General features: G+C 37.6%; 1 protein-coding gene across 1 annotated transcript; it reads left to right on the forward strand.

The window, feature by feature from the left end:
- Nucleotides 1-11,424: 11,424 nt before the first annotated feature.
- On the forward strand, nt 11,425-26,340 carry LOC103437217 (1-aminocyclopropane-1-carboxylate oxidase homolog 1-like). The gene is made up of 3 exons (XM_008375687.4): nt 11,425-12,170; nt 25,489-25,810; nt 25,903-26,340. Exons 1-3 carry the CDS (start codon nt 11,650-11,652, stop codon nt 26,158-26,160), a joined length of 1,101 nt encoding a protein of 366 aa, XP_008373909.1. The 5' UTR covers nt 11,425-11,649; the 3' UTR covers nt 26,161-26,340.
- Nucleotides 26,341-26,730: the final 390 nt, after the last annotated feature.

Raw genomic sequence — 26,730 nt, forward strand, 5'->3', positions numbered from 1 at the left:
GTTGATGGATTCGGGCTCCAGGTCTGTGTACCACTCAAAGGCATTTCCTTTTAACGAGCGCACAAACTACTTGGCGAGGTAATCTCCTTCCGTCCCTGCATTGTTGCAGGTTTCGACGAAATGTGCGACATGTTGCTTCGGGTTTCCTTTTCCATCAAACTGCATGAACTTTGGTGGTTGATAACCCCTTGGCATCTTTAGGGCATCAATCTTCTTGGAGTAGGGCTTTGAGTAGAATGATGAGGTATGTGAGCTCCCTTCGTACTGCGCCTTGATGGTGCTGGTTATCATCTCTTGCAGTTGTTGGATAGAAAGAGATCCCATGAGTGCCTCTGCTTGGCCTAGCTCCAGTTTCACATCGATTTTCTCCACCGGAGGCTCTTCATCCTCGTCGTTTTCCTTCTTTACTGAACCATCCCCTTGCTCGATTTTCACGTCGGGCTTTACATCTAGTTGATTGACTAGTGCGGCGATTGCTGTCTTTTTCTTCCACAATCCGTGTTAGCCTTGCGATTGCTTCATTCATATGAGCCAGCTGCTTATCGATTGAAGTCGCTCCAGCAGTCATGACTTGCATGGCTGAGTTGCCGCTTGAGTCGGCATCGGAAAGCATGAAACTAGAGTACTTCCTTGGGCTTTCCTTCCTTGGCGCCTTTAGCGAAGCCAGGGTGATCACAGGTTCGTGCCTCAGGTGCTCTTGTTCCTTCGGCGGAGTTGATGCAGGGGTGGAAGATGCGGCAGAAAGAGCTCTTGCCTTGCTTCGAGTTATGACGCCTGAAGTGACACCACCTACGGTGATAATGTTCTTGTTCCTTGCATTGGCTGCGAGAACAACTTGAGCCTTCTTTGATGCCATTTGTGCTTTTTGCGGATTCAAAGATAGAGATGAGAGGTAAAGATGGTCCACTGGGCGTGCCAAATTTGTAAACACGGAAATTCCTGCGATGAACGAGACAAGAACACGTGTACAAAATAATATTTGCATTAATGATTTAGGGGTTACAATCTCTTCTACAAATTTAGCCTCTGATTCTATCTTTGTAATGGGTAGATTTGATGTTGTTGATCCAAAGGGCCGTCGGGGCTTGATCTTGGGATAAACAGTTGTGCAGATTTGTTGACGTCGTTGATCCAAAGGGTCGTCGGGGCTTGATATAAGGATGAACGAATGATGGATGATGAACACTTTCTTCAAGGGCCGTCGGGGCTTGATCTTGAATTAGTGGAAGTTCTTCAAGGGGCCATTGGGGCTTGATTTCGAATGAGGATTTCACGAAGAACAAAGAGAGCTTTCTTGATCCTTCGGGATTTGCTTGGGAGCTTTGGAGTTTCAAAGCTTCAAGGTTTTGGTGTGAGGTGAATTGGTTATGAATTGGTCCCCAAAATGAATGCCTTGGCCTCCTATTTATAGAATTCCAAAACTTGATTTTTTTGGATTTAAATAATTAGATGAAATAAATCATTTCTGCCAGGCGTTGACACGTGTCCTGTTTGATGACTTTTCCGATTTATTTTGATTTTCGTTTAGTCACATGCTATGTGTAAAATTTATGTGACACATAAACATTGAAATTTTAATTATTGATCAACATTTATTTTACCGAAATTTCGATGTCTACAAGTAGTATAATCATAATATTAATAACAAAGTAATAATTTATAATCCATCACATAAAGTGTTGCTTTGACTAGGGGTGGGCAAACTGGTACAGGAACCGCGGGTCGGGGTGGGTAATCAAAGTTCGGGACGGATACGGAATGGGTCAAAAAATTATAAATACTAAACGGGGCGGGACGGGATGGGTCCAAGTAAATAACGAGGTGGGCGGTTCTAGAAATTGGAAAAAAGGGGCCCTCGGCCCGAACCGTTGATTTCCTACCTTGGGTCCTTGATTAACTCTCTACCATATATCACCTTCTCTCTCTCTCTCTTATTCTTGTCCAAGACCAAGTTGTCCCGTCTGCTGCCATCATCAAGGTTCCTAAGCTTTTCCCTTCTGCTTCTTCTCCTTCCTTCCAATCTCTGTCCTCTTCAATCCCAATATCCTAACAAAATCTACAAATTGAATCAAAGGGAAGATCTTGAGAGATAAAGTAGAGAGAGAGAGGCGGGGGAGAGAAAAATGTCGAAGAAGAGAGTGAGACCATGACACTCAAGGACTTCCATGGTGGTTCGATTCCCTTTGATCTCCCTCTTCCTTCTGCTGCTGGTGTGTAAGTCCCGTTTACCCTTTTCTTAATCTTAATATATTTTCTGTGTATTTTGATTGCTTTGGGAAATTACGAGATTGAAAAACCCTATTGCTTTTGATTCATTGAAAAACCCGAATCTAAAAGCAATAGGGTTTTGTAATTGCTTTGATTTTCGTTGCCCTAGAGCGAAGGATTGGAAAACCCTGGTTGATTTTTGGACCAATTTTGGATTTTTTTTGTTCTGCAGAGTTGTTAGGCCAACGGACCCTTCGGCTTACGACTGTCCCACCGCTTGGGGAAACGGCGGGCGGCTTACGATCGTTCGGCACTTCAACTTCCGTCTCAATTTATAAATTATATTAAAAAAAAAAAGAGTTAGACCCGTGGGGCGGGGTGGGGCGGGTCCAGTAAATAATGGGTCAGGTTAAGTTCAATTCCAAAACTCAAAATCTCTCTACCCGGACCGGCCGTGCCCATCCCTAGCCCGTGCCCATCCCTAGCTTTGACCACTCTATATATTTTTCCATTGTCTCGTCCATCTTGGTCGGGCAACCTGTTTTTATTAGAAAAAATAGACATCCATGTTATAGAAGAAAATCGTTAGAGTGAAATATATGTCTCAAAGGCCACAAGGCATGAAATCATGTCTCTAGCTTTTCTCTTTCCAAACATCATCTATTATTTTTATTTTAGTCCACCACTTCTACTTCTTCTTATCTCCCTTTCCTTATATTCCCACTCACAACCTTGATCAATTTCTTTCACCCAACTCTCATTTTCCTTCCACACAACACTTTACCTTTTTAATGTATTTTTATCATCTTTTTGCTCCTATTCATTTCCCTCAATAACCACTGCTAGCTTAACCGAACATCAGCGTTTCAAACTAGGGTAAAAGTCAGCACATAGATTGGATTGTCGTGGTGTTTGGATATGTTATAGAGGAGATGATAAGGAACAACTTTTGTGAAGGAAGTATTTTGATCGGAGCTACGAAAAATAGGGTTTTGGTACTCATAACATGGCTGTCCAGTTTTCTGCGGGATTAGAGACATGAGTTGGTGTTTCAAACATATTGGACGATCACACCTTGGAGTTTTCTGAAATTTGGATATATCATGGTAGAGAGATATACGAACAACTCTCATGAAGAAAGTACTATGATATAATCTACGGATGGTGGTGTTTTGGTCTGCCAAATAGGCTGGACGAATTTCTAGTTTTAGGATATCTTTCTTTTGATGGATGGAGTTTGGTGGAGAGATTTGTTGGGTAAGGTCTCATGTATTTTTCTGGGATTTGTCTCACTTTTTGTACATCATTCTCAAGGGACATAAATGGATATTTTTGATAGTTTGGTGCAATGATCTTCAAAATATAAATGTATGAACAACACAAGATTTAAGTGGTTCATCAAATCGACTACATCCATTGGGGTTTGCTTTCATTGTATTTCACTATATATGAGAGACTTACAAATACAATGAAAGATGGCTTAAAGCCCTAACAATATGTAAAAGAAGAATAAGAAGGTAATAAGAAAGGGAGGATGGCTATTTGTTGGAGTTGTTCTTTTTCTTTATTTTCTTCTTCTTCTCTCTTTTCTCCATCTTCTTTTCCCCCTTGTCTTTTGTTGGTTCTTTGCTCCTTCCTTTATAAAGATATATTGCATGACATCTTCCTCTCCAAAGAATCTTCGCAAGTGTGCCAATAGAAAGAAAACAAGTGTTGTGCCAATCATTAAACATGAAATGTGTTCCAATCAAGGACCAAAATATCGAAAATATCGGCAAAATATCGCCGATATTTTCGTTTTTTTTTGAGTTACTGATATTTTATTGGGTATCCAATGAGTTTTCGTCAAAATATCGCGATATGAAATCCAAAAATACTTGAAAATTTCTGAAAAGTCTCAATTTTGAGCATAGAGGGATTCAAACCCCTCCCATTTGACTCCTTAACACCTTAACCACCATATCACTCATGTTGTTGCGATAATATGCCAAAATATTTATATATATGGTTTTGTTTTGAATTCTTTTTACAAGAAACAAATTTGCACATATTCCAAATTTTTTGTGGTATTATATTTTAAATTGTGTCAATTAATTACTTAGTCAATGGCATGTGGTTTTTAATTTTTCTATTTTTTATTTGGTCACTTACATGGTAGGGCTGGAAAAAATTCCCGAAAATCCCAAACCAAACCGAAAAAGTCCCAAACCCAAACCGAAAAATCCCAAACCAAAACCATCCTAAAGTTCGGGAATCCCATCCCGAAAAATACCGAAATTTTCGATATGGGATTGGTTTCCAAATCCCATTTGTTTGGTAATCCCGAAATCCCGAAAAATACCGAAGTATTCGGTTTCCTATTGACTTTTGGGTCTTGGTTCTTGAAAACCATTGCCATGGTTGCTGACTACTCTTCACAATACACTTACTCTACACATAGAGATGATGAAGATAGTGAAAATTTTGAACCTCATAGGAACTCTATGTGGTACTAAGTCACTCATGTATCTTACCATGCAATGTATAAAGTGTAAAATATTGTACTAATTCATTATATATAAATGATTATGGTGTGTTTAAACTTCTTTCATTAATTACTACATATTTTCTACATTCACAATGTTTGCCAACTCGCTATATAATCAACTTAAATCAGTTAAATCCATCATGCAATGCATTTCCTTCCAATTTTTTGTGATAAACTAATAGATAATTGACTAAATAAACATCCTGCAAAGTTTCAATAAAAATTTCCAAGTTTTCTTACAATTTCCGTGGTTTTTATTCAATTTTTATCGATATCGATAATATCCCGATATTTCCATCGATATTTCCATGTTTTTGGACTACCGATATTTCCGATATCATCGATATTTTATACCTTGGTTCCAATAGAAACATACCAATTGTTAACCTAATCATCACCATGAAATGTGTTCCAATTACAAGGCAACAAATGTTGTCCTAATCCTTAGCAATGAAATGTGGTCCAATAGAAAGAAAACAAATGTGAAGTTAATCAATATCATGCAAGGTGGACAAACAATCAACTTTTTACACCTTAACTAACATCATTACGTCTGGAGCCATAATGCCTCCCACCTCTTTACTAACACCTAGATTTTAGGCATATTGATTTCCAAACATAAAGCAAAGACATCTTGGCCTTCACAATACAAAACCAACGTGGCTTTCACAAAGCCATTGCATACAGACACAAGTAAAACATTACAACTGAACATTAATTTATATTAACATTCTCTTATTACCACCACCAAACGACATCATCACGCAGCCACCACCATGTCCACCACCACGTCGCGTAGCCAGCACAACTCACTTGTTGTTTCTCTGTCTCTCGATCTATCCTCCTCCCTTGTTTCTCCACTTCTATCAGTCCATGGCACCGTGGGTGTCCTCCATGGCCAAGGCGTACCCGTGGCTCGAGAAGCTTTACCAACTAACGTTTCAGATGATTTTTATCATATGTTTGTGTGTATGTGGGATTGATTTTTGGTTCTCCTGTCGTATTACTTACTCTGTTTTTTCCTCAAGAAGGTTTGGTTCATTTATATTTATCTTTTTATTTTAATAAAATTAAAGGATGAACACAAGCACTATCACCCCATCGTTTTTAATTAAAAAAATACAAGTGTACAGTGGTAGAGCCAAAAGTTTATCGCAAGAGTAACGTTATAAAAAAGCTCTATGTATTAGTTACAATATCATTGGTTTATCGCAAGAGTAACGTTATAAAAAAGTTTATCGCAAGTGTACAGTGGTAGAGCCAAATTTTTTATTAATTACTAATTTGATTAGGATTTAGATTTACTTCCAGGTAGAATTAGGATTGTCATTGTACCTAAGTCCTATGCACAAAAAATAGGACGTTAGGGTTAAGTTTATTTTATGTGATGTCATCATTGGTTTAAAGAGTTTTCTCTCTTTTGGTTTTGGGTGAAGGTAACCGTTTGGAGTCATGAGTTTTCTCTCTTCTATGTTTATTCGAGTTCTCTACTCGTTTGGTGTAGAGTTTGTAATTTGTGGGATTTGGGTTGTGTTTAGAGTTAAACACTCTTTTGTAATCTTCATTTGTTTAGTGAAATTTCTCGTTGTGCTTCACCTGTGGATGTAGGCTTTCACGCCAAACCACGTTAATCTCGTGTTCTTTTGAGATTGTTTGTTTTTAGCTTTCGCCTACAATGTTGATATTCGGTTAGAATTCGCTTTCGCTTACGCATAAAAGTACAGCAAGAAGACACTAATATTCTAGTTGTGGAGCCAAAAATAACCAAGAAAATTATAGAGGCGACAAGTAGACTTTTGGGATTAAAAAGACAAAATTACTCCTGAGGCACATCGGGACTTCTGCGCGCATGCACCGGACAATAACGGCTCAATCGAGGTCAAAAGTGATCAAAATAGTATTCTTTTAAAACCCTCTCATTACTCCTCATTAAATCTTCACCCACAAGGTAACTCCCAATTATTCTTTTCAAATTGAGAATAATTGCCGAATTAATTGATTAATTACCTAATTGATTGCAAGATATTATTTGACATAATATCTTGCAATTAGAGCCAATTTCCACCATAAGTGGCCGGTCCCTATTTCTCCAAATAGGGCCAGCCACATCCCTATATACAGCCCCTCATTTCTTCAAAAACCTAAGTTCATTATTCTCCTAAAATTCTCTAAACACTTTCTATATCAAATTCTAACTTTGGCATTGGAGATTTTTCGGCTAAAGCTCCCCACCCTCATTCATCGTAGGTGCATGAGGTTCTTGGCCTTGATCTTAGGTGTTAATTGTTTTGCAGGTGCATTTTCGTACAAGAAGAAGAAGGCAAAAATTTGCATCCACACTAGTCCCCTCAAAAAACAAAGTTTGATATTTATAATCTAAAGACCAAATGCATCCCAAGTCTTCTCTAAGCCAAATATGCATGACATATCAAAAACACCAAATGGACATGAGTCATTTTTTCTTTGTATAGATTGCTTGGCGGTTAAGACTAAAGTTTAGTTGAACAATAGCATCTGCCCTTCGTTGCTGTAAGAGGACATTGATTTATGGATAGTTGAAATTTTGGTCTAGCGAAATGGATATGATAAATGATTCTCATCCCAGTTGTTGCATTTTGTTTTCTGTGTCTAATTTGCAGAGACATTACTATGGAGTACTCAGACCACGTTCACAAATTAGGTGTTACTTTATTTCAATTGTTATCAGAGGCACTTGGGCTTAAATCCGATCACCTTCTAAGCTTGGATTGTGCAAATGGACATCTTATTCTCACTCACTACTATCCGCCATGCCCTGAGCCTGAACTAACTATGGGCACTATCAAACACTTAGATCCAGATTTTGGTGGCCTCCAGGTTTTGGTCAAAACTAGTGGATCGATGTTCCTCCAGTGTCGGGAGCTCTAGTAGTCAACATCGGAGATCTCTTGCAGGCAAGCCCCTCTAGTTCCTACATATCTTCTTAACAACTCTAACATGCATATCAGCAACATTGCATTAGATGCAATACTTGTTGGCTGCAAATTTGCTAATAAGCACTTCATTAAGTACATTTTTATTTTGGAGTTGAACATAAGGTTCATTGATAGAAGAAAATGTCAAAAAAATAAACATAAAATTTAGCTGCAAGTAGGGCAAGCTTAGAAGGTAATCAGATTTAAGCAGAGTGCATTTGATAGCAATTACTCTTCGTTTATTCTATCTAGGCTACAAACATTTTAATTGGGTTCTTCATTGTAAGATGGGCTTATATGAGCACTTCAAAATAGTCACCATGCACTTTTTGACACGTGCAACATGTTGTACAACTATATATATCAAACAATTTGTTGGATTCCTGTAAATTATTTTATTGTGTTCTTGCAGCTTATATCCAATGACAGATTTAAGAGCATAGAACATCAAGTGCTTGCCAACTATGAAGGACCAAGAGTATCTATTGCGTGCTTTTTCACCCTTCATCTTTACCCATCCACAAGGCTGTACAGCCCTATTAAGAATTTGTTGTCAGAAGATCATCCACCTGTGTACAAGGAAACCTCACTGCAAGACTTCATTTCGTACTACTATGGAAAGGGGCTTGACGGGAACTCTGCACTAACACATTTCAAATGGCGAAGGTAAAAACAAGGAATTTGGAAGATGTATGAATTTATATTCAATGTGAATTTTTATAGGATTGTATTTACTTTGAGGACAAGTTAATCTTCTACTCATTATCCACTATAAATAAAGGCACTGGCGTAGCAATAAGAACACACACAAGGATCCCTACAATTTATCCATTGTCTGTCTTGCTGCCGCACCCCTCTTCTCCCTCAGTTAAATATAGGCCATAACACATCATCAGCACGCTCATACGCTATGCTACGATATTTGAAGGAGAATTTTTGCTACAAACTAGTTCATCAATATCATCACGCAATCCGAGTTCTTCCAAAAAAAGGGTTTTAATCTTGAGATTTTTTCAGCCTTGATTGCATGAACCATCATTATACTGCATATGTAATATTTACATTTTACAAATTTTAGATTCTACATAATTGTTTATGCATTATATCCATAATACTGCAATGATATGAATTGGTATTGTGATTAATTGAATAACTGTTTTCAAAAACCCAGTGAGTAGCGGCTTGAAGTCACGCCATCGAGCCACCAGCACTCAAGGCCAACAACGTAAGCCGCTGAAGCCGAGCAAGTTGGAGCTCTGTTGCTCCAGGCTTGGTACCAGTTTGGTACTGCTTAATTTTTTTTTAAAAAGCGGGTATAAAAAAAAGCTCCCTGCACTTTTGTGTTTGGTAAACATCTAAAATTAGCTTCTTTTTTTCTTCACAGTTTTGGGTGAAAAAAAAGCTAAAAAGCCAAAGCAACAAAAGCTAGCTTTGGAAAATCGGCTTTTGGTGTTTCCACAGCTTCTGTGCAAACCTAATTTCCCCAAATGCGCTAAGCCCTTTAATGAAACTTTCAAGCACCAAAATGACCTTAAACAGTTAAATAATTTACACATCTACCAACTGGAAGTCTCGAAGGATGTCATTCTTCCCATATCTCGTCTGTACACTCCCACACCAACAAACCCACACCGAAAAAACACCACCATCTTTTCTGGCAAGACAAGATTAGGATTTAGATTCGGTATTTGCATCGTGGACTTACCTAGATCGCACCACATCATGCGCTCTTCTGTAAATCTGATTCTACCCCCAAGTTCGAAGCTTCAGACATCTGGATCCTCATAAAATTGTAGGTTTGCTCCTCTCTCTCCCTCCTTGAAAAACACTTCAAAACCCACAAACTCAGTGAAAAAGACGAGAGGTTAGGCGGAAAAACAACAGAGAAAAATCCACTGAGGAAGATGAGAGGTTAGACAAAGAAAACAAGGGGAAGATATGTTAGATGGAAGGAAATAGAGTTTGATCGATGACTCTAGAATTTCTAGAAGGATTCTAAATAAAAAAGTTATAATAAAGTGTTATAAATAAAAAAAAAGTTTATAATAAAGAGTTACAAATAATGAGTGGCTCTCTAGGTTTTCATCCCTATGAGAGCGTAATAAAAAGTTATAAATAAAAAGGTTACAAATTAAAAATTATATTAGATTAAATTATACTAATTTTAGTCATTTAACATAATCAAAGCAGTTTTATATAAAAGTTTACCAAACGTTTAGACACTGTTTTTTTTAAAGCACTTTTATAAAAAAAAAAAAAAAAGTTTACCAAATATTCAACTGCTTTATTTTACAGCTATTTATTCTTAAAGCACAGCAGAAACATTTTTTTTTAAAGCACATCAATACCAAACTAGCCCTTGAACCCCTCTTAGTCACAAATGCAAGGTCTGTTGAACCCTGAACTCGCACTGAGGCCTCTGTCCCAAAACTCGACTTCCTGAAGCATCGACGCCAGTCTTCTTCTCCAGTGACCACACCCAGAAAATGCTGGGATGTTTTGGATCTCTTGAGCCCAATTGGGCTTGGTGCACCCTCAACCCGAAATGAAGAAGAAGTAAAAAACAAAAAAAAAATCTTTTGGGCTTTGCCCACCGGTCATCCTGTAGTGGCCCACTCCCGTTGCTGCCCCATTTGCCCTCTCCGCTGGTGACGCCATAGAGCCCAGATATGCCCCTCTCTTGCATGAGATTTCAGCTTGTTGACATTGGTGGGACGGCTTTTGGCCATGCCTACCAGGCCTAGAACGGCTGTTCGGGCGTCATTTCTCGCTAGTGTATGCTTCAAGCACAACGGTCAAGCTTGTAGGTCAAACTCGATGATTCTTCATCAACACCTAATTATGCTTTTCAGCAAGAAGTAAAACAGAGATCAATTTTGAAAACTTAGTGAATTTATGTGCCCAAAGTGTGTAAACCTCGTTCCCAAGACCTCAACCATCAAGAATAAGGGCAAAGCACCTGACACCATAGATGCGATATATGCTACCATTGTGGTGTGAAGGACCATTGATCCTGTATTTGCCGAGCTCCTCCTAAGGTCGTAGATGAGTATCATTCTCGTTGTAAGAAGTTTGAATCAAACTTTACTCAAGTGGTGGAACTGGAGGGTACGAAGATGGAGGTTTCTGACACAAGAGGCATTTGCTTCGATGGAAGAATAGATTCTTAGATATGGGCCCACATATTGGCTGAAATTTACCCATGGGGACCAAATTCCCTATGTGGCCTAACCCTCTATGTTTTTTTTTTTTTGGTTTAAATTTTGAACAATTTCCTTTATGTTTGAAGAATTTGTTTGTTGTTGTTTTAATTTTTGGAAGTTAAGTTTTATGGATTATTTTTTCGAATGATTAATTGAATGGAATTTATGTTTTGAATATTTATATTTGTGACCAATTCAATTAATTTATTTCTAAGTATGACTAGTGAGGAAGCTAGTTGTTTTGCAAATAGTGCAACCACACACTATTTTGCGTGAATGCACCTATTTACTAACTTCGTACCTAAGAAGGCACATTTGACAACCCTCTCAGACTCATCCAGCCTAATCGAAGGATACAGGCCCCTACAATGTTATCCAATGGTATTGAATTGACCATGGCTATTTTATTTTGTTACTTTTATTATTTTACTAATTTTTCATTAGGTAATTAAATTGTTTTGTTAAAATTTGTAAAATGAGAGGGGTATTTTCACATATAAATGTTTCACCAAATTTACCTTATTCTTAATATACAGATTATCGAGAAAAAGAAATGACAACATAAAAATAAAGTTTACAGAAAATAGGATAATGCCTCATTATTAAAAGAGTGAGCAGAAAGGTCGGTCGTTGACTTGTCTGGCCCGATGAAAACCACAAAGCAAATAATGGTACTTATCTACCCAGTAGTTGAAGCTTGAAGCAAGCCAGAGGCCTTGAAAATCACACTATCAAGCTTTCCAGTATTCAAAAGTTCATGGATATCAAACTTGTAGGGCGTGGAGAATACGACCGAGCCACAGAGATAAAAGCTTTCGATGATACAAAAGCCGGTGTGAAAGGCCTCGTTGATGCTGGCACAGTAAATGTACCCAAGATATTCATCCGTCCACCCAATGAGCAAACCCAGTTTGCCACGTGTCACCCACCCAACATGCAAATTCCTGTCATCGATCTCCACGGCATCGATGATAGTGATGACCTCCGCAAGCAGATTGTGGATGAAGTTCGGATCGCGTCCAAAACATGGGGATTCTTCCAAGTGGTTAATCATGGAGTTCCAGTGAGTGTGCTGGAAGATATGATCCATGGAGTAATCAAGTTTAATGAGCAGGATCTTGATGCTAAGAAAGTGTGGTATAGCCGTGATCGAGCAAAAACCGTCAGATTTAATAGCAACTATGATCTGTACCACGCACGAGCAGCTAATTGGAGAGACACTCTGTCTTGTACCAGGCCCGCAGTTGATGATCCCAAACAACTCCCTTCAGTTTGCAGGTACTTGTTCATCACTTTGTCAATGCTGTTTTTTTTTTTTTTTTTGACAAGAAACGATAGCATAGTCTTTCATTAATCAACACCAAACAATTACAGAGTGTCAATAGGTACATAGTTAAGTGACCAATAAATTGATCTGGAATAAATTTGCACAAAACATACAAATAACAGAAAACTCCTAGTAGACACCCACAAGCACAACCATACAATCGCCAAGCGCACAAGAATTACCAGTACATATCTGTCACAAAAAACGATAGCCGTAACAGAGAGATACTGGCAGAAACAACGGTCATCGCTGAATAGCGAGGCCACAAAAGTCATCGCGAAAGTGCGAAACCACATCAAAATCATTGTTAGCAAACGAGACTCACAATACACAACGCACAAAGATGAAGACCAAATTAACCAAAACACCACTATTGTTTGTGTTGATGATTTCGGGTATTTTCTTTTGTTTGTTGGTGGCTAATTTAATTGATAAATTGATTATGTGTAGTGATTTTTACCGTTGATCTTTGCTTTTGAACTCAAGCTATATATGCACTTGTAATCTTATATTATCAGATTGTCTTATAAGAAAAGATGTTTATTATTATTAAATTATGTATAACATAAGATGTTTATGGGCTTATTTTTAGCTACGGCATACGAAATTCTATTTTGATCTCACTTTGTCCATGTAACTCAAAAGTCAGCATTTTATTGCCTAAACTTCAAAATTTGTTCCACTCTGACTTATGGACTATCTCTTCTCCCTAAAATTTATAGGTTGCATTCGGAAACAAATGTGGGACCTAGCACCTAATAATACTATGTCACTTGTGTAATAAATTTGATTATAAATCTCAATTATGCATTAACATTCAACAATTAGAAAATATTAAGTTTAAAAGAAATTGAAGAGATGAAAAAAATTAAAAAAAAGTTGATTAGTCTGCCACACCCAAATCAAACCCACATAAGAAATTACTAGACCTAAGGCAATGTGGAGCGAATCTTGAGTTTTATAGAGACGCCTTTCTAGTTTTAGGGGCCAAAATGGGATAAAAAATGAGTTCTAAAGGGCAAAATGGAGCGAACTTTAAATTTCAGAGAGTAAAATAGCTCATTTTTTAAGTTAGACAAAACAAAATAAAATTTCAAAAGATGTAACTAAAAATAAGTCATGCTTCTATTACTAAACTTTCTCATAACATAAAATGTATATATTACCAAATTGTAAATTGTAATCGTTGATAAGATTGTTATAAATAGGTAAAAGTTAGAGAGATAACCTTTACTAGTGACAGAAGCAGGTGTAAAATATTACACTGTAATTATAACACAAGGGGATAACAAATAAAAGAGGGAGGGATGATGTTATTGATCCTTCCTTATTCTCTTTTTTGTTTCTCATGAAAGCATATGGAGTGCTCTATTTATAGAGCAACTCCAAACAAACGTATTAACTATACATTGAAATTTACAGCACACATCTTTTGAAAATGCAATCCTCCTTCATATCCCAAGTCAATATCACTTTGTGTGGGCATTGAAAAATTTACCAATGTTTTCAATAGTACTATGGGCATTCATTAACCCACTAGTATTTTCAACATTCCCCCTTGGATGCCCACATATTAACATCAGTTGCCTCGTTAAAACCTTGCTCGGAAAAAACCCAGTGGAAAAAAATCATAGCGAAGGAAAAAGAATACAACTTTACTTGGATTGTTGATATAGTGTTAAATATGCTTATGTTGCCTCATTAAAGCTTTGATAGGAAAAACCCAATGGAAAAAATGCTAATCGAAGGAAAAAGAGTACAACATGCATTTATCATGAATGCTCCCCCTGATATGTATCTCTTCCTAATTCCACATTTTCCAAATTTAACTGATTGGTAAGTCGACGTAATCCGATACTCTGCACTAACTTCTGAAACGTGCATTTTGGTAGAGATTTGGTGAACAAGTTTGTCAGATTTTCATTGTAACGAATTTGTCTAACTTCAATTACTTTAGCCTTCTGAAGCTCATGTTCACTGAAAAACTTTGGAGATATGTGTTTAGTCTTTTCGCCCTTGATGAATCATTCCTTCATTTGGGCAACACAGGCTGCATTATCTTCATGGATGACAGTTGGATTGTCTGTCTTCAAAGGTTGACCAAATGAATTCCGGATATGATGGATCATTGATCTTTACCAATAACATTCACGACTAGCTTCATATAAAGCAAGTATTTCTGAGCGATTTGAAGATGTAGCAACTAATGTTTGCTTTGTTGAGCACCATGAGATTGATGTATCTCCCATTCTTGAACACATATACAGTTTATGAGCGAGCTTTATGCGGATTAGAGAGAGAACCATCATCTGCATATCTAACAAGGACTTGGTCATTTGTAGATTTCTTTGAGTAGAAGAGACCCATGTCTGTTGTCCCATGAAGGTCGATACATCTTTGACTCCCTTCCAATGACAAATTTTTGGAGTAGAGCTATGCCTTACTAACAAGTTAACTGAAAAAAGTTATATCTGATCTAGTACATTGTGCTAAATACAATAAAGCACGTATTGCACTCAGATATGGTACTCTGGACCAAGCACCGTTTCATTATTTTCTTTTGGACGAAATGGATCTTTCCTAATGTTCAAAGAACGAACAACCATTGGCTTGCTGAGTGGATAAGCCTTGTCCAAGCTAAATCACTTCATGATTTTTTTCAATGTAAGTTGATTGGTGGGCTAAAATTTCACTACCACAATGCTTAATCTGCAAGCCGAGACAATATTTTGTTTTTCCAAGGTCTTTCATTTCAAATTCGATTTCTAGATATTCAGCAGTTTTATTGAGTTCTTCGGGGGTTCCAACTAGGTTCATATCATCGACATATACTGCCACTATAACAAATCCAGAGTTGGATTTCTTAATGAACACACATGGGCAAATGACATTGTTGGTATACCCTTATTTGATCAAATACTCACTGAGACGATTATATCACATTCGTCCAGATTGTTTCAGCCCATACAATGATCTCCTTAATTTGATTAAGAGCATACCTCGTGGTTTGTTAGTTATTTCAAGCAACTTAAGTCATTCTGAGACTTTCATATATATGTCAGTTCTCCATATAGATACGCGGTGATGGCATCCATAAGTTGCATGTCAAGTTTTTCTGAAACCACTAAACTTACAAAATAACGAAACGTAATTGCATCCATTACAGGAGAGTATGTCTCCTCATAATCAATTCTAGGTTTTTACGAAAAATCTTGTGCAACGAATCGTGCTTTATATCAAGCAATCTCGTTTTTTCTCATTTCTCTTTCTTATGAATACTCATTTGTAACCCACGGGGTTTACATCAGGCAGGGTTTGGACTATTGGTCCAAAAACTTTTGGCCTTTCCAAGGAATTTAATTCTGCCTGGATTGCATCTTTCCACTTAAGCCAATCCTGCCTTTGAGTGGAGCTTAATATCATCACTTAATATGATTTCAGTGGCTACTGCGAATGCGAACATGTCGTCAATGATTATTTCATTCCAATCCCATAGTTCATTAGTACAAGTATAATTTATGGAGATTTCTTTGCTTTCATGTACCTTTGTTTCTTCAAGTATATGTGTCTCATCAAGCACATTTTCTTTGTTTCTTCAAGTATATGTATCTCATCAAGCACATTTTCTTTTTATGAAAGTATAGAATCTTGAATTGTGGATTCGTCATTCATTTTTTCTTCTTGAATGATTTCATTTGGATTCAGTTGTGCCTTCGTCTTTCTTTTTCAAGAGGCTGAATCTTTTGAACCTGGGGGTCTACCATGCTTTAGGCTTGCACCAGATGAATCATTCGCTGCCACTTTATTTTGTCCAACAGGGACATCAATTCTTGCAGGTGCATTTGTAGCTGGTATATATGATTTTGTCACTTTCATAGCATCATTAAATGCATCTAGCATTTGATTGGCAATACTTTGAAGATGAACGATTCTTTTCACTTCAATTTCACATTGAGTGCTACGTTGATCAAAAAGAGATAAGGTGGGAACAACCCATGTCAGCTCTTGTCGTCCTTTTGGAACGGTTTTTTCTCCCCCTAATGATGGGAAAACTGTCTCATCAAAGTGACAATCAGCAAAACAAGCTGCAAACATATCACCTGTCAAGGGTTTCAAATATCTAATGATAGATGGTGAATCAAAACCCACATAAATTCCCAGTCTGCGCTGAGGTCCAATTTTAGTATGTTGTGGTGGTGCAATAGGTACATAAACAGCACAACCAAAAACTCATAAATGTGAAATGTTTGGCTGATGCCCAAACACGAGTTGTACTGATGAGTATTGGTGGTTGGCCATAAGTCTTAATTGAACCAATGATGCAGCATGTAAGATGGCATGTCCCCATGCAGAAACTATCAATTTTGTTTTCATGAGCATAGTGCAAGCTATTAACTGAAGCCGCTTAATCAATGCTTCTGCTAAACCATTTTGAGTATAGACATGAGGAACAGGATGTTCAACATCAATGCCTAATGTCATGCAGTAATCATTAAAAGTTTGAGATGTAAATTCACCAGTGTTATCAAGTCGGATTGACTTAATGGGGTAATCTGGGAACTATGCTTGCAACTTAATTATCTGAGCCAGAAGTCTCGCAAAAGCTACATTTCGAGTAGACAAGAGACACACATGTGACTAGGGGTGGGCACGGGCCGGGTCGGGCCCAATTTTGAAAGGACCGCACCAGACCTGGGTGCAAAGGAGATGGGACGGGCCGGGTCGGGGATTACATATTATAATATAGGAACCAGAGCTTACCCGGCCCAGTTGAAACCGGCCGGGTCCACGGGTCCTTTGGGTTTTTTTTTGTTTTTTTTTTGTTTTTGTTCAAATTTCACTCCCAGCAAACTGCATTGCAGTGTGCAGATTTTGCATAAATTCACCTGCACAGATTCACATCAAATCGGGAATAAAACCACAATTTTAGGGATATAAACAATGTGATCATACATCAGCCAACACACTGCAACAAGCCTAATTCTCAGAGTAAAGAGCTTTGTCAACGGTATGAATAAACAGTTTGTCAAACATTTCAAATTAGCACAACGATATATATATATATATATATATATATATATATATATATATCAATCAATGCAAACAAGATGAAATAAATAATTGAACACAATTTTGTATCAATAAAAGGGTCTTGGTGGAGCCACGGGATGACTGCAAAACCTTCCCTATCTTCTGCAGTCAAATTTGAAATTTTGGATGAAATGAGATGATATATTTGAAAGTAAATTTGGATGAAATGCCCTAAAATTCCTAAAACCCAAATTCAAAATCCCTAAAATCCCTGAAACCGTAATTCAAAATTACAAGCTGAAATTCACATTAATAACAATCATAAGTAGAATTGCGTGGAATGTGGTGTCAAATGAGCAGCCATTGAAGAACAAAATGCATTGTGCTCAATGTAATAACAAAACCCTTAAATCCCTTCACCAGAAATTCACATTAATAACAAAATTCTAATTCAAAATTACCTGAATTTTATAGGGATGATGGCTAGTAGCAGGCCCTCGACAGTGGTGATTGGGTGATAGTGTTAGCGGCGGCGATGGTGCTGTCGAAGATGAGGAAATCGAGCCGTCGTGGTTCTGGGACCTGGTTCTTTGGGATGTCGTAGAGGAGGATGTGGTGGTGTTATTGACAGTGGTGGTGCCGTTATGATGGTTGGGATGGCGTGATTGGCTGCGTGATTGATTTCTGTGAGAAGACGATTGAGAGAATCTAAGATTTAAGGGATGTAGTCAAGGACTCGAGGGAGGGACTGGAACCTGGACTCGGGACTAGGGTATAAACTAACGGCTGAGATTGGATGATAGGTTATCATTCAATCTCAGCCATTCATTAAAATTAGAAACGGGTCGGTCTGGGGTCCCATTTTTCTAAGTATCTGGACCTGGCCCGCCCCGTAAATAACATAGGCCTGGCCTAGCCCGCCCCGTTTGTTCTAAAAAAAATTGGAACCTGCCCGTACCTGTCCCGAACCTAGATGACCCGTCCCGACCCGTGGTTCCTCTATCCGTTTGCCCACCCCTACATGTGACCATCAGCTAGATGCATGAACTAAAACCATAAAATATCGAAATGGTCCACACGATGGTTGAATAGGCCCACAAATATCCCCTTGAATTCTTTGTAGAAATGATGGGGATTCAACATCAACCTTTAGTTGTGATGGTCTAATTACCAACTTCCCTTGAGAACAAGCCTTACCATGGTTATCATTTGAGATAGCCATCTGTCTGCTCAATAATAGATGTCTATTAGAGTTGGTGATGATCCTACGCACCATGGTAGATCCTAGGTGACCCAGACAGTCATGTCAAAGCATGTAAGCTGTTGAATCAATGAACTTCGGGTTCATAATAGTATGTGATTCAACTGTCTTTATGTATGTATAATACAATCCACATGTATGTATAATACAATCCACTTGTCAAACCATGCAACGTCTCCAATATACACTTTTGGGTATCATTGGAGGTAATGCATAGATACTCCACATTCGTTTCAATGTGGTATCCATTTAAACGTATGTCTTTGAAACTCAACAAATTTCGAGTAGATCGAGTAGTGTACAATGCATTATGTATGGACAATATTATTCCATTTGGTAACATAATCTGGGCTTTCCCTGAGCTTTTAATCATATATGATTAGCCTAGTATTGTTATTACCCTTACTTTTGTAAGTATCAATCTTGAGAAAAACTTTTGATCTCGAAGTATTGTATGCGTAGTTGCGCTGTCTGCAAGACAAATATCTCCGTCATTGCTCTTGTTTGGATAATGACCATGGTGCTTATCCATGCTTTCTGAGTAAGGGGATCATGGTTAAAAGCAATTTATAACAGGAAATGTAAATGCCACTTTTATTGAATTTGAAATGCTAGTTTTAAACTACAAGTTCAGTACATCAAACATAAATGATTTAGTCGGACTGGTACACTTCATTCCCTTTTTCCACAATGAAGTATGAGATATCAAGGTGGGTTGTGTTCAACTACCCTGATAAGTCACACACTGGATCAGGTATATCCAATGGTTTAGTCTGGTCGAGAAAATTGGTCTCGACATCCTTCTCCTTAAGGGAGGCTTGATACAGATCTACCAGATGTTTTGGGGTACGACAAGTACGCGGTCAGTGCCCATTGCCACCACACCTATAGCAGGCTCCTTCAGAGTTTCTGTGAGCATTGTTTATGTGAGCTTTTGCTTTTGTGGCGATTTTCATTTTTGAAGCTTGGGCTTGAATTATGCCTTGGAACCTGGTTGTGAAACTGGACACCAAGATTATTTCCCTTCCCGTTCCACTGTCTTCGCCTGTGGCCACGTCCTCGTTTATGATATAGCCACCAGAGGATGTGGCGTTCACTTTGATGGAAGCAGCATTCACTTCTGGGAATGGTGCAGATCTAGTAGGTCGGAACTGATGATTTTTCATCAAGAGCTCATTGTTTTTTTCAGCTACCAGGAGCACAGATATCAGTTGGTTGTATTCAGTGAAACCTCGCTCTCTATACTGCTGCTGTAGAAGCACATTGGAAGCGTGAAAAGTGCTGAAAGTCATTTCCAGTATATCTTCCTCAGTAATGGTTTCCCCATAAAGTTTCATCTGATAGCTAATTCTGAATATCGCAAAATTGTACTCATCCACTAACTTGAAATCCTTGATCTTTAGGTGAGTCCACTCATAACGAGCTCTTGGAAGAATCATCGTTTTCTGGTGATTGTATCTGTTTCTCAATGCCTTCCAGATAGCTAACGGATCTTCAATGCCTAGGTAGTGAATGCCAAGATCCATTTGGAGGCAGGGAATCTTGGAGAAACAATCAAAGAGGAGAACAATGCATCTTCTCAAGATCAGGCAAAGGCATTGAAGATCCGTTAGCTCTGTGGAAGGCATTGAGAAATAGATACAATCACTAGAAAACGATGATTCTTCCAAGAGCTCGTTATGAGTGGACTCACCTAAGGATCCAGGATTTCAAGTCAGTGATGGAGTACAATTCTGTGATATTCAGAATTAGCTCTCAGATGAAACTCTTTGGAGAAACCATTACTGAGGAAGATATGCAAGAAAAGACTTTCAACATTTTTCATGCTTCCAAAGTGCTCCTGCAGCAGCAGCATAGAGAGCGAGGTTACACTGAATATAACCAACTGATATTTGTGTTCCTGGTAGCTGAACAAAACAATGAGCTTTTGATGAAAAATCATAAGTTCCGACCTACTGGATTTGCACCATTCCCAGAAGTGAATGTTGTTTCCATCGAAGTGAACGTCACATCCTCTGATGGCTATAATCATAAACGAGGACATGGCCATAGGCGAAGACAGTGGAACGGGAACGGCAATAATCATGGTGTCTAGTTTCACAACCAGGTTCCAAGGCATAATTCAAGTCCGAGCTTCAAAAATGAAAACCGCCACAAAGGCAAAAGCTTACATGAACAATGCTCCCAGAAACTCTGAAGAAGCCTACCATAGGTGTGGTGGCAATGGGCACTGACCGCGTACTTGTCGTACGTTAAAACATCTGGTGGATCTGTATCAAGCCTCCCTCAAGGAGAAGGGTGTCAAGACCAATTTTCTTGACTAGACTAAACCAATGGATATATCTGATCGAGTGTGTGACTTATCAGAGCAGTTGAACACAACCCACCTAGATGTCTCAAACTTCATTGTGGAAAGGGGGAATGAAGTGTACCAGTCCGATTAAATCATTTATGTTTAATGTGCTGAATTTGTAGTTTAAAACTAGCATTTCAGATTCAATAAAAGTGGCATTTAAATTTCCTGTTATAAATTGCTTTTAACCATGATCCCCTTACTCAGAAAGCATGGATAAGAACCATGGTCATTATTCAAATAAGAGCAATGGCAGAGATATTTGTCTTGCAGACAGTGCAACCACGCATACAATACTTTGAGATCGAAAGTATTTCTCAAGATTGATACTTACAAAAGTAAGGGTAATAACAATATCAGGCCAATCAGATATGATTAAAGGCTCAGGGAAAGCTCAGATTATGTTACCAAATGGAACAATATTGTCCATACAGAATGCATTGTACGTTACTCGATCTACTCGAAATTTGTTGAGTTTCAAAGACATACGTTTAAATGGTTACCACATTGAAACGAAAAGTGCAGAAAATGTGGAGTATCTATACATTACCTCCAATGATACCCAAAAGTGTATATTGGAGACGTTGCATGGTTTGACAAGTGGATTGTATTATACATACATAAAGACATTTGAATCACATACTGTTATGAACTAGAAGTTCATTGATTGAAAAGTTTACATAATTTGACATGACCGTCTGGATAACCCAGGATCTACCATGATGTGTAGGATCATTACTAACTATATAGACATCCATTATTGAGCAGACAAATTGCTATCTCAAATGGTAACCCTTGTAAGGCTTGTTCTCAAGGGAAGTTGGTAATTAAACCATTACAGCTAAATGTTGATTTTGAATCCCCATCATTTCTACAAAGAATTCAAGGGGATATTTGTGGCCCTATTCAACCATCATGTGGACCATTTCGATATTTTATGGTTTTGGTTAATGCATCTACCCGATGGTCACATGTTTGTCTCTTGTCTACTTGGAATGTAGCTTTTGCAAGACTTCTTGCTCAGATAATTAAGTTGCGAGCACAGTTCCCATATTACCCCATTAAGTCAATCCGACTTTATAACGCTGGTGAATTTACGTCTCAAACTTTTGATGATTACTACATGACATTGGGCATTGATGTTGAACACCCTGTTCCTCATGTCCATACTCAAAATGGTTTAGCAGAAGCATTGATCAAATAGCTTTAGTTAATAGCTCGCACTGTGCTTATGAAAACAAAATTGCTAGTTTCTGTATGGGGACATGCCATCTTACATGCTGCATCATTGGTTCGATTAAGACCTATAGCCAACCACCAATACTCATCAGTACAACTCATGTTTGGGCATCAGCCAAACATTTCACATTTATGAGTTTTTGGTTGTGCTGTTTATACAAATGGGTATTCATAAGAAAGCGAAATGAGAAAAAACGATATTGCAAGATATAAAGCACGACTCGTTGCACAAGGTTTTTCGCAAAGACCTAGAATTGATTATGAGGAGACATACTCTCCTGTAATGGGCGCAATTACGTTCCATTATTTAATAAGTTTAGTGGTTTCAAAAAAACTTGACATGCGACTTATGAATGTCATCACCGCGTATCTATATAGAGAATTAGATACTGACATATATATAAAAGTCCCAGAAGGACTTAAGTTGCCTGAAATAACTAACAAACCACGAGGTATGCTCTCAATCAAATTAAGGCGATCATTGTATGGGCTAAAACAATCTGGACGAATGTGGTTTAATCGTCTCGGTGAGTATTTCATCAAAGAAGGGTATACCAACAATGTCATTTGCCCTTGTGTGTTCATTAAGAAATCCAACTCTGGATTTGCTATAGTGGCAGTATATGTCGATGATATGAACCTAGTTGAAACCCTTGAAGAACTCAATAAAACTGTTGAATATCTGAAAAGCGAATTTGAAATGAAAGATCTTGGAAAAACAAAATATTGTCTCGGCTTGCAAATTGAGCATTATGCTAGTGGAATTTTGGTCCACCAATCAGCTTACATTGAAAAAATCCATAAGCGATTTGGCATGAATAGGGCTTATCCACTCAGTACGCTAATTGTCATGCGTTCTCTGGACATTAAGAAAGATCAATTCCTTCCAAAAGAAGATGATGAAATGGTCCTTGGTTCAGAAGTACCATATCTGAGTGCAATTGGTGCTTTATTGTATTTAGCACAATGTACTAGACCAGATATAACTTTTTCAGTTAACTAACAAGCAAGATATAGCTCTGCTGCAACAATTCATCATTGGAAGGGAGTCAAAGATGTATTGCGATATCTTCGTGGGACAACAGACATGAGTCTCTTCTTCTCAAAGAAATCCATAAATGACCAAGTCCTTGTTGGATATGCAGATGCTAGTTTTCTCTCTGATCCACATAAAGCTCGCTCACAAACTAGATATGTGTTCAAGAATGGAGATACATCAATCTCATAGTGCTCAACAAAGCAAACATTAGTTGCTACAACTTCAAATCCCTCAGAAATACTTGCTTTACATGACGCAAGTCGTGAATGTTCTTGGTTAAAATCAATGATCCATCATATTCGGAATTCATGCGGTCTACCTTCGAAGACAGACAATGCAACTATCATCCATGAAGATAATGCAGCATGTGTTACCCAAATGAAGGAAGGATTCATCAAGGGCGATAAGACTAAACACATATTTCCAAAGTTTTTCAGTGCACATGAGCTTCAGAAGGCTAAAGTAATTGAAGTCAGACAAATCCGTTCCAATGAAAATCTGGCAGACCTGTTCACCAAATCTCTACCAAAATGCACGTTTAAGAAGTTAGTGCAAAGTATCGAATTACGTCGACTTACCAATTAGTTAAATTTGGAAAATGCGGAATCAAAAGGAGATACATATCAGGGGGAGCATCCATGATAAATGCATGTTGTATTCTTTTTCCTTTGATTAGGATTTTTCCCATTGGGTTTTTTCTATCAAAGTTTTAACGAGGCATATTTAACACTATATCAACAATCCATGTAAAGTTGTACTCTTTTTCCTTCGCTATGGTTTTTTCCCACTGGGTTTTTCCGAGCAAGGTTTTAACGAGGCAACTAATATTGATATGTGGGCATCCAAGGGGGAGTGTATAAATACTGGTGGGTTAATGAATGCCCACAGTAATATTGAAAACATTGGTAGCTTTTTCAATGCCCATACAAAGTGATATTGACTTGGGAGATGAAGGAGGATCGCATTTTCAAAAGATGTGTGCTGTAAATTTCAATGTATAGTTAATACGTTTGTTTGGGGTTGCTCTATAAATAGAGCGCTCTGTATGCTTTCATGAGAAAAAAAAAGAAGAGAATAAGGAAAGATCAATAACATCATCCCTCCCTCTTTTATTTGTCATCCCCTTATGTTATAATTACAGTGTAATATTTTACACCTGCTCCTGTCACTAGTAAAGGTTATCTCTCTAACTTTTACCTATTTATAATATACTAATTATATAAGTGCAAATACAATTGAATGTAAAGGTAGCTACAACACTAACCATAGTACTAAATAATCAACAATTATTTAAATCTTAAAAAAAACTAACAATTATTCAATGGTAGACTTTTTGAATACTTCAATGCCAGACTTTTTGAATAATTGTTGACCTTTTATGCACATGATTTCCTAACCCACAAGAACTGTAGGGATAATATTTAAATGAGAAAAAATTGGGTTCATTAACTGAAAATTATATGGTTAGTGTTGAAAAAATAGCTTCAAAAAATCTAGCATTGAAGTATTTAAAGATGCTACTTCGTACATTCTCTGCTACAAAATCATCAATTAAACTTTTGTAATCAATTGTGTCTAAAAAAAACACTTTCAATCAATATCAAAGGAAACTCATTTAACCTTTATTGCAACATGGTTGATTGCAAGTATGATTTTAATAACTTAAACTTTAAGAAATTTATTTTCATAGATACAACAGTAACAGGTACAATCAGCAAAATTCAGTATGCAATGCTTGCAGTCAGAAAACAACACATCCTCTTCCAGTCGTTCAATACATCAATGGATGTCTTCATTTATTTTGTCAAACGCTCTCATAAAAGCTTGAACTCTATAATAATTCATCCCCATCAACATAAAAAAACTCACCTTTCTTGGAAAAGTTTCGAGACAATCTCAACAATCTTTCAATTTATCATTATCCATCGAATTCAACATTTAAGATTGAACAAAAACCCAAATATATCGTCATATGTTTGATATTCTCCAAACCTTCTTTCTAGTGAACCAATAGCTTGATCTATTCTATACAAGAAGTGATGAACCCTAAAAGATTTCACTAATTGTTGAGCTGATTAGGATGAGTCATCATCATTCTCAACAAAGTGTCTTTTTCTACAACTTCAAGCTCTTCCTGAAACACGGAATCAATTTTTATAAATTTTGATATAATAATCTTATTATATACGGCCCTTAAATTTTGGAGCCCTATGCAATCAAACGCTTCGCTCCCCCAAAACCGCCTATGTAATATAGTTATGTTAACAGACCCTTCTACCAATTGAATTGTTTTTCTTGACCTCTTAACCCAAAATCTGTTACATATTGGTTCATTCATATACGCAGAGATGAAACAATTGAGTACACAAAGCATGTCATAAATTTGGGAGACCAACTTTTTGGATTATTATCGGAGGCTCTTGGACTCAAACTTGACCACTTAAAGGAATTGGGATGTGCTAAAAATTATACCTGTGTGTGCCACTACTATCCAGCATGCCCAGAACCAGAACTAACAATGGGAAGCAGCAAGCACTCAGATCCTTCTTTCCTCACTATTCTTCTTCAAGACCAAATTGGCGGCCTTCAAATCCTTCGTGACAATCAGTGGGTTAATGTGAACCCTATTTCAGGTGGCTTGGTAGTAAATATAGGCGACTTTCTTCAGGTTTGTAACCAAACACATTATTTTTGTTGCTATTGTAACGCTGTATGTACGTATGTCGCCATCTTTTTGAAGTTTCCTGAAAATTTGTCTAGGTTATGTCAAATGACAAGTTTCAGAGTGTTCAACATAGAGTGCTTGCCAACCGCATTGGCCCAAGAGTTTCCATAGCATGCTTCTTCATCGGACAGACTCGCACCGATCAACCGGACAAGTCCTACGGTCCGATCAAAGAGCTCATATCAAAAGATAACCCACCTCTGTATAGAGATTTCTTGATAAGTGAATACCATGGTAAGTTCGTTTCTCAAGGGCTTGATGAGAAGCCTGCTTTTCACCATTTCAAGCTTTGAAGATAACAACTTCCACACGGTGAAACTTTGAATAGCGCGTGGGCAAATAAAGTTGTTTAATTACACATCGTAGAGTTGCATGGACGCTCACTGGTTTCCTTGTTATGTAATAGTAAGATTTATAAGGGTCATAACATTCATATAAGACCTATTTGATAATCATTTCATTTTTAGTTTGTATTTTCTTTTGCTTGTGATGTCGGGAAATTATATGGGAGAAATAATAGATAAAAGAAGGGGGGGTTAGAGAGGGAGGTGAAGAAAAAACAAGAAAGAAAAAATAAAAATAAATTCTTGAAAATGAAAACTTAAAATTGGTTTATGTTCTCATCCTCCAGTATCCTCTCTAGGGCCTAATCCTCTCTTATATTTTCCTCATTTCAGTTGAATATTAGAGTGTGCAACGAATAAGATTACAAAATAATAAGAATATTATTAAATAAACGAGAATGCCGAAACGGCTACAAAACCCTAAGAAACTACATTGTGACTGACTTATTCCTCAAACTAAATTACAAGCTCTATTTATAGAGCAATAAACCTAAGAAACCCTAATACGTAAATGCCAAA

The sequence above is a fragment of the Malus domestica genome, chromosome 05 (genome assembly GCF_042453785.1).
Source record: "Malus domestica chromosome 05, GDT2T_hap1".
NCBI classification, from domain to species: domain Eukaryota; kingdom Viridiplantae; phylum Streptophyta; class Magnoliopsida; order Rosales; family Rosaceae; genus Malus; species Malus domestica.

Excerpts from the sequence above, each read along its gene's own strand:
- LOC103437217 (XM_008375687.4), top strand. The coding sequence starts at position 11,650 with ATGGATATCAAACTTGTAGGGCGTGGAGAATACGACCGAGCCACAGAG. Across the intron at positions 12,171-25,488 it reads CAACTCCCTTCAGTTTGCAG|AGATGAAACAATTGAGTACA; the intron begins GTACTTGTTCAT and ends TCATATACGCAG. Across the intron at positions 25,811-25,902 it reads ATATAGGCGACTTTCTTCAG|GTTATGTCAAATGACAAGTT; the intron begins GTTTGTAACCAA and ends AAATTTGTCTAG.